This window comes from Gekko japonicus, unplaced genomic scaffold, assembly GCF_001447785.1.
Source record: "Gekko japonicus isolate JY-2015 unplaced genomic scaffold, Gekko_japonicus_V1.1 scaffold299, whole genome shotgun sequence".
NCBI lineage: Eukaryota > Metazoa > Chordata > Lepidosauria > Squamata > Gekkonidae > Gekko > Gekko japonicus.
Genome location: NW_015170896.1, coordinates 1,110,036 through 1,118,737, shown reverse-complemented (window position 1 = coordinate 1,118,737; position 8,702 = coordinate 1,110,036). Strand labels below are relative to the sequence as shown.

The following is an 8,702-nucleotide window of genomic DNA, read 5'->3' as shown; positions in this document are numbered from 1 at the left end:
GGGGGGGGGGGGGGGGTAGATGTAAGGTGGCCAACCTCCTGGTGGGGACTGGGGATCTTCTGGAATTATAAGTGACTGTCCGATTACAGAGATCAAAGTTCCCCTGGAGAAAATGGCGACTTTGGAGGGTGGATTCTATGGCACTGTGCTATACTGAAGTCCCTCCCTCCCCAACCTGGCACTGGAAGCCCTGGGTGGACATAGGGCCATCTATTCTCTCTACTCATCCCTGTGAAAATTCAGCATGAGGAAGGATCCGTCACTCAAAAATGAGTGTATTACGAATGCACATGTTGAGTCGTCAACCACATGTTGAGTTTCAACCCTTGATCTAGCATCATTTTTACTGGCCGAGTTTTTCCTTCAGTGCCCACCAATGCTCCCTCTAAGCCGTGGAGTCTTGTGAGCAACAATTCTACTCCGTGAGCTGTGAGCGAGCGACTCGGGGCTACTGCATAAATTAGTTTGCTCTGGAGCCCCCCTTCCTGAGCTGAAACAAAAATCTGTCAGCTGGAGGCTAAAAAACTGTGAGCTAGCTCTAGGGTTGCCAAATCCAATTTGTCCGGGAGCAGGGGGCTCCCGGACGGCATCCTGTCCGTGCATGCGCGCTACGCGTGCATGCGCGCCGCGTGTGCGTCACCCGGAAGTGACGTCACACGCTGGGCGGCGGGGCCACACCATTTGAGGGGAAAACAAAGAGTTTTCCCCTCAAATGGCGTGGCCCCGCCCCCAGCGTGCGACGTCACTTCCGGGTGACGCACACGCGGGGGTGGGGTTTCCCCTGGGCCCCGATTCCGCGGGAGTGGGAATCGGGGCTCGAAACTGGGGGGAATTCCGCCCCCCGGGGGGGTGGGAACCCTAGCTAGCTCACACTAACTCAGCTTAGAGGGAACACTGGTGCCCACCCCAGAAGGGAAAACATCCCAGTGGGGACCACCAGCTGTACAAAGGATAGCCGCCTCTTCCTCTGTAGGGTTGCCCGTTCCAGGTGGGGAAAATACCTGGAGACTTGTGGAGTGGAGCCTGAGGAGGGGAGGGTTTGGGGAGGGGAAGGACTTCAATGGGGTATTAATGCCATAGCATCCACCTTCCCATGCGGCCATTTCTTCTCCAGGTAAACTGATCTCTGTCACCTGGAAGTAATTTGTGATAAGGGGAGATCTCCAGCTACCACCTGGAGGTTGGCAACCTTATTCCTCTGACGTACCACAATAGCATCCTGTATGTTTTGAGTCACCCTGACTTAGATGGGCCAGGCTGGCCCGATCTCATCAGACCTCAGAAGCTAAGCGGGGCCAGTTCTCGTTAGTACCTGGATAGGAGACCGCCAAGGAAGTCCAGGGTCGCTATGCGGAGGTAGGCCATGGCAAACCACCTCTGTTCATCTCTTGCCTTGAAAACCCTGCAGGGTCGGCCTAAGCCAGCTGTGACTTGATGGCACTTTCCAATGGTTAATCTGCCAGACCGGGCCTGGGGAGACTCGCATCCAGCTCAGCTATGAAGTTCACTCCGTGATCTTGGGCCAGTCATTCTCTCTGTCTCGGCCTAATCTACCTGCCAGGGTTGTCGTGAGGTTAAAATGAGAAAGGGGAGAACTAGGTGCAGTTCCCTGAGTTCCTTGGAAGAGATGCTGGGATAGGAAAGATGGTTGGTTAGTATATTATATCAGGCAGCATTTCTCTGCTAAAGTCCCTTTCCCGCTCAGACTCCAGTTTCTTTGGAGGGAAGCATTGGTATTTAAACCTGCATTGAGTTTTAATTCAGGTATTTTTATTTATGTATTTTTTAAAAAAATCTGTCTTGAGAGCAGCTGATCAGGAGGGTTAGTAAGAAAAATTAAATATTGTCTCTTGGCCCATGGATAGGCTTCCAGTTTCCAGGGTGGGGGTCTAGAATCCTCCAGGAAGTGATCTTCAGACTGCAGAAATCAGTTCCCCTGGAGGAAATGGCAGCTTTGGAGGGCAGATTCTATGGGACCACATCCCCACTGAGCCCCCTCCCTGAATGCCACCCTTCCCCAGGCACCAACCCCAAATCTCCAGGAATTTCCTGTAGGGATGGGGGGCCCAAGCAAACCATTGGTTTGCAAAAAATCGCTGATGTAAGTGGCACTCAGAAAGTATAATCATTTTGAGGGGGGTGGTCTGAGCATGCAGGCAGTGGATTTGGGGGCCACCTTAAGGTCCGGAGAGTGGGGGAGACTCATAGGGAACAGGATGGCATTGCGAGTTTTGGTCTGCAGGTGTCCCTCAATGGCAATCAGGGCTGCTGACAATATAAGGTCAATTTTAAACACAGGCTGTTGACGTTTTCCTCAATGAGAGATGGCCCACCCAGAGCTCTTATGTTCTACATCATGCAGTTGCCAACCTCCAGGTGCGGTGGGGTTGCCAGGTGCCCCCAGCAGGGGATGGGAGGGTAGGGTTGCCAGATCCAGGCTGGGGGATCTGGGGGTGGAGCCTGGGGAGGACAGGGACCTCAGTGGGGTCAAATGCCATACAGTCCAGCCTCCAAAGCATCCCTCTTCTCCAGGGGAACTGATCTCTGTGGTCTGGAGTGGAGCTCTAATTTTGGGAGATTCTCCAGGTCACACCTGGGGGCTGGCATCCCTAGCACCTGAGGCTCTCTTGGCATCACAACGGATCTCCAGGCAACGGAGATCAGCTCCCCTGGAAAAAATGGCTGCTTTGGAGTGACGACTCTATGGCATTATACTCTGCTGAGGTCCCTGTCCTCCCCAGGCTCCACCCCCAAACCTCTAGGAACGTCCCAACCTGGAGCTGGCCACCCTATTGCCTGTTAGCTTGCAGAACGTGACATTCCCCCATTGGAGGAGAGAAGGTGGCAGAAGCGGATGTGTGTCTGTCAGAAATAACAGGAATTAGGGTTGCCAGGTCCCCCCAGCCACCAGCAGGGGAAGGGGGAGGGGGAAGGTTGCCAGATTTGGGTTGGGAGAATCCTGGAGATTTAGGGATGGAGTCTGGGGGAGCACAGGGACCACAGTGGGGTCAAATGCCATACAGTCCACCCTCCAAAGCATCCCTCCTCTCCAGGGGGATGAGTTAATAAATAGGTAAAAGTAGGGATCTTTTTGTAGAAAAAGCCCAGCAGGACCTCATTAGCACAATAGGCCACACCCAACAGCAGGAACCCATTAGCATATTGGGCCACACCCCTGACAGCACAGCTCATTAGCACATTAGGCCGCACCCCCATGTTACCAGAAGTGTGGTTATCCAGCCACACCCACCTTTTGCTTGTTATTCTGTTTAAGTTGAAGCATTTGCAGGGTTTAGGCTGAGGTGGTATAGCAGACCCACTACCCTATAGCAGTGCCTTTGGTTTCCACCTGGCCTCTGTTCATACCTTAGTAAACAAAGCAAATGTTGCAAATTCCCCTGCCGCCTCACACTCTTCCCTCCAAAGGTAAACCAGCCCCCCCCCCATTAGTGCAGCCCCTGGAACTTCTTGTCATTTGGCAGAGGGGAAAGCACATAACAACATAACAATGCTGGAGAAGAGTTAAGGGTGAAGGGCACACATTTGTAGCTGGTGCACCAGAGGGCAGGGCTAAGGGAGAGGCGTCAGGGATGATCCTTGAGAGGGAGGGAAGAGAGATTTTGTGGGGGGACTGTGCACCAGCCCTCTGGGCAATCCCTTCTCCAGGCTGGGCTGACCCTGCTAATTGACAGGTCTGCCGTTTGTACTAGCAGGATTTGCCACTCAGCTTGCATGCCATGTGGATCTTGAGAGGATGGAGTATTTTGCTGCAAGAACAGAGTTGCCTCTCCTGGTTGCTTTGTCAGCAGACGTTTAGGGCTCTCGAGACATTTTGAGAGCCCTTTGTGCTTTGATGGGGTGACCCACCTGTGTCGTTTCTTTGCAGCCCCGCAGCGACATCGAGTAAAAAAGCCTCGTCTGCACCTGCCAGGTAAGGAAAGACCGAAACAGGCAGCAGTAGTTTCTGACAGGACCTTCTGGAGGGCAGAGTGGAATTGCGTTGGGCTGTTCTTTGAGGGGGGAAAGTTCACACTTAAGAGCCTTTGCATCTCAGCCAACTAATATGAGTCCTTTATTATAAGGAATGCCATTCTAAACAGGATAGGGACAAGACAGGATTCTAAACTAGCCAACTAAACTTGGAAAGAATGTCCTGCTCTGGTTGCAAGATGGAGGGGGGTGTTATTAGGAAGGAAGGAAGGAAGGAAGGAAGGAAGGAAGGAAGGAAGGAAGGAAGGGTTCCTGAGAGTAGCAATCTACAACTCTCAGGGACAGCATCAGAGCAGTGGAAAGGAAGGGATGCACAGGTCCTGACCTATCTATCACTCCGGCTCTCTATGTCCCCCCCTTAGGCTTTTTTTTATTGTCCTGCTTTGTATGAGTGCTATCTTAAGGTATTTGGTGCTATTGAATTGTCCAAAAGAGGAACTTTTGGAATTTTAGGAGTGCACTGTTAGGGAACGACCTCTGTTTTCAGAGGTGTCCTAGCTTCCGCTTAGCGTTGCCAAGTCGTAAATAATCCACAGCGGGGGGACTCCCGTCTTCCTCTGGGAGCGCGCGCGCAAAGCACGCACGTCACCCGGAAGTGACAGGGCTGCGTTGGGCGCGTCGGGGGCGGGGCTGCAGTCATCCAAGGGAAAAACATAGAATTTTCCCACAGATGACCGTGGCCCTGCCCCCGGCGTGCCTGGTGTGGCTGCGTCACTTCCGGGTGACGTGCTGATGCCGGGCACATCCTGTGCTTTGGGGGGTGGGGTTCTCCCCGGGGCCCGATCCGCCCGTGGCTGGGAACGGGCCTCTGGGGCGGTGGTTTCCCCACCCCCCGGGGGGACTTGGCAAGCCTACTCCTGCTCCTTTCTCATTTTGAACTCTCTTCTCCAACAGTGTTAATAATACAGGAGTTCAATAGAACTGTGGACTCCAAAGCGGATGTGCTAAATCAAAATCATTATCTGCGTGAAGATGGTCTAGGGCAGGGGTTGCCAACATGGTGCCCCCCAAGACCTTTTCTGGTGCCCACCGATTGTTTTCAGAAAGTGACTGGGGCTAGATGGGGGGAAGGGTTTGCCAGCAAGGCTTCTGATTGGCCACTGGAGATTTGATTGGTTGTGCAGATTTCCAAAAACTTTGCTTTGGCAGCAGCTGCCACCACAGCACAGGGATCTTCACTGTGTGACTCAAACTAAGCTGTGGCAGCCATTTTGTGGTTGTCTCTGCCTCCTGTGCCAGCCATTTTGTAGCTGCACCCACCACACTGTGTCAGAATCTCAAAAGTGCCCACAGGCTCAAAACGGTTGGGGACCCATGGTCTAGGGATGCCTGTCTACTGTCTAGGCACCTTCCCACCCAACCAGTGGCTGCCTCGTGGGGCTTTTGTGAGGTCACAACGATGCTTTGGCGCTATGGCATTCAGAATTTCCAGGAAGGAGCCATCCCAGGGAGCCAGCCATTTGTGATTGTGGCTGCTCCAGGGCCGGCAGGCTGAGGCCACATCCCAGAATGTACTGGAATCTGTACCGCCGTCTCCAGTCTCTCCGCAACTCATCGCCTGATGTTGGCCCCTCCTTTGATTCTAGAAACGGCAGTGATGAAGCAGCATCCTTCCGGCAGCAGAAATTGGAATACCAGGTACCGTGGGAGGAAAGGCTTTCCGGGCTGGATTTTTGAGAAAGGGCATCTCTGAGGGTCTCTGCTGTCCGATGTTCGCCTCACAGTTTCCTGAATTTAGCACAGTGATGATGCTTGTATCTTATTCAGGATTTTGGCAAGACCCATCCATTGGCTTTTGTTATAGGCAGGGAAAAGAATGGGCAGAAGTGGCAAGCTGAGGAACCCTCCCCTGCCTTAGAGAGTTCTCTGGTGGTCGAAAGTGCTGTCAAGTCGCAGCTGATGTGACATGACAACCCTGTAGAGTTTTCAAGGAAAGAGACGTCCAGAGGTGGTTTGCCATTTCCTGCCTCTGCACAGCAGCCCTGGGCTCCCTTGGTGGTCTCTCATCCAAGTACTAACCAGGGCCGACCCCTGCTTAGTTTCTGAGTTTTGATGAGATCAGGCGAGCCTAAGCCACCCATGTCAGGATAGTCTCGTGCTTCAGAGAGTTCTCTGGTCCCCGACTCCCCATCCCTCTAAGCTGTTGAGTCTTGTGAGCAAAAATTCTACTTTGTGAGCTATTGACATTAAAGCTGTGAGCCAGCGATTTGGCCACTGCATAAACCAGTTTGCTCCGGAGCCACCCTTCCTGAGCTGAGACAAAAATGCGTGAGCCGGAGGCTAAAAAACTGTGAGCTATCTCACACTAACTCAGCTTAGAGGGAACACTGGTCCCCACCCCTCTTAGCCTGGTTGCATAGTCTGCTGCAACACAGAGAGGGATTGGGAGCATTGGTGGGATCTCTCGTATTGCAACCAGGTCCTAGTAAGATCAAAAGCAGGCAGAGAGTAGGGCCGGCCCAAAGATTTTTGGTGCCCTGGGAAAACTATGACGTTGGTGTCCCCTTCCCCACTCAACAGAGAAAAAAGGGAGAAGTTTACAATGAACGTTTTACATACCGAGCATTCAAAATGAATAATGTAAAAATGAAAATAGAGAAGCTCTTTGGAAGCCCTCTGTGTTCCATTATGGAAGCTACAGAAGACAAGAGTCAACATCCACGCAGATTCTAGAAGCCAGTTAATGCCAAGCTTCTCTTCAAGCCTGGAGAAGGAGGCTCCTCTTGCCTCTTTGGCTCCCCTCAACAACTGGCAGCCTAGGCGATTGCCTGGGTTTTCCTGAAGGGTTGCCATTCTTCAGGTGATGTCTGGAGATCTCATGGAATTACAAGCAGTCTCTAGATTACAGAGATCAGTTCCCCTAATGGCTGCTTTGGAATGTGGACTCGATGGCGTTATAACCTGCTGAGGTTCCCTCTCCTCCCCAAATCCTGCCCTCCCCAGCCTCTACCCCCAAAATCACCAGGAATGTCCCAACCCAGAGCCGGCAGCCCTAGAACACTGCCTAGTGGTCAGGCCGGATCCCGCAGAGAGAGGCTCATAGAGCTTCTGCTGTCACCATACCCTCCCTACCGTGAAGTGAAAATGGTGGTGTGATCAGGTTTCTGGGCCCTGGACTTTTCCTGTTGCCAACCTCCGGCACTGTTTGTGGGCATAAAGGGGATGAGCCTTTGGAGATGAGCATCTGCTGACTCAGCTCAGTCTCCCATAGTCCTAAACAGGCCTCACAAGGGTCCTGGAAGTTGTGTATCTGTCATGGACTTGCTAGCATGGCACAATGTAATTCTATAACAAGAGGGATCATGGTGAACGACGAGTGCATAAATACAACAAACGCCATGTGAAACAATACAATAATAATATAACAATAACAGTCTTTGTATTCAGTATATTCTAGAATAAATTCAGTAAGTCAATAGCCATGGCACAATGAGTGTGTGTGTGTGTGTGTGTGTATACACACACACACACCAACTTGGTGTTAATTCTCACAAGATTTTTCTTCGGTTTAAAAGATGTGTTAAATCAAAATCAAAGAGACTTGGCTTGTGAGAATTAACACCAGCTGGTGTATATATATGCTCATGGTGCCATGGCTACTGACTTACTGAATTTATTCAATAATATATTGAATACAAAGACTGTTATTGTTATTATTGTATTATTATTATTATTATTGTATTGGTGTTTGTTGTATTTTGGCATGGCACAATGAGCTAAAAGAAAAGCAACAACATGGACCAGTCTAAGATGACGCTGTAGAGCTAGTTATACGTTCTGGGTGGAAGATCAAGAGAGCTTTAGGAGTCTTGAAGGGTGTGGGCATGCCCAGTGAAATCTTTCGACTTCTTCCCAATGCCCTCAGTTTCAAAACCAGTTGGGAATGGGTGGGAAGGGATTCCTCTTTGAGAAGATCCTCCTGGGCATGTGCAAAGAGCCCTGTGGTCCTGGATGCTACCTTGGGTGACTTTGGCCTGGCCTAAAGACAGCCACACCCCAATGTCTGACTGAGGGAGGGAAATACAAGCTCCGTACTTCACCTGCCTTCTCTTTTCTGAGCTTCTCTCCATGTCCCCATCAGCGCCGTATCATTGAAAAGAAGCAGCGCCGCAAGCGTCAGGAACCTCTCATGGTGCAGGCCAACATGGACTCCAAGGTGAAGGGTCGTCGCGGGGGGCTCAAGCCGGAGGAACGTGTCCCACTGATGGAGTCTTGCAGCGAGCACAGCTTGTGCAATGGTAAGCTTGCTGGTCCACTCTCCAGGCCCTAAATGCCATGCAGTCTAGTCCGCTGTGCAGCCATTGCTCCTCCTCACATGGGCGGGCCTTAGAGAATATTGACAAGCAGTACACAGAATTCCAACCAGTGAAGAAGCAGTCCTTTTTTAAAATCAGTTTCAGTGTAAAGCAATCCACTCGCTGCAAATTTGCATGCACTTAAAGAATTAGTGCACATTAGCGCTAACTTTTCTTTCCCCCACTGAGGGAATTGTCAGTCCCAAAGAGATCCATATTTCACCTTCTGATGAGAGCTACACTGTCACCCTTATAAGTTCACTGACTTAGAAGGGTATAGATCTGCTTAGGACTAGCAGCCTCCAAGCGGGCCTGGAGAACTCCTAGAATTACAACTAATCTCCAGACTACAGAGATCAGTTCACCTGGAGAAAAGGGATGCTTTGTAGGGTGGACTCTACGCCTACGACATTATAT

General features: G+C 51.2%; 1 protein-coding gene across 1 annotated transcript in view; it reads left to right on the top strand.

Annotated features, from left to right (window-relative positions):
- The first annotated feature begins 5,499 nt into the window (after nt 1–5,499).
- Nucleotides 5,500–8,702, top strand: part of TULP2 (tubby like protein 2) — a 22,004-nt gene continuing 18,801 nt past the window's right edge. The window contains exons 1-2 of the mRNA XM_015418524.1: nt 5,500–5,628; nt 8,072–8,228. Coding sequence (XP_015274010.1) covers nt 5,500–5,628; nt 8,072–8,228 — 286 coding nt within the window. The remainder of the gene's footprint in view (nt 5,629–8,071; nt 8,229–8,702) is intronic.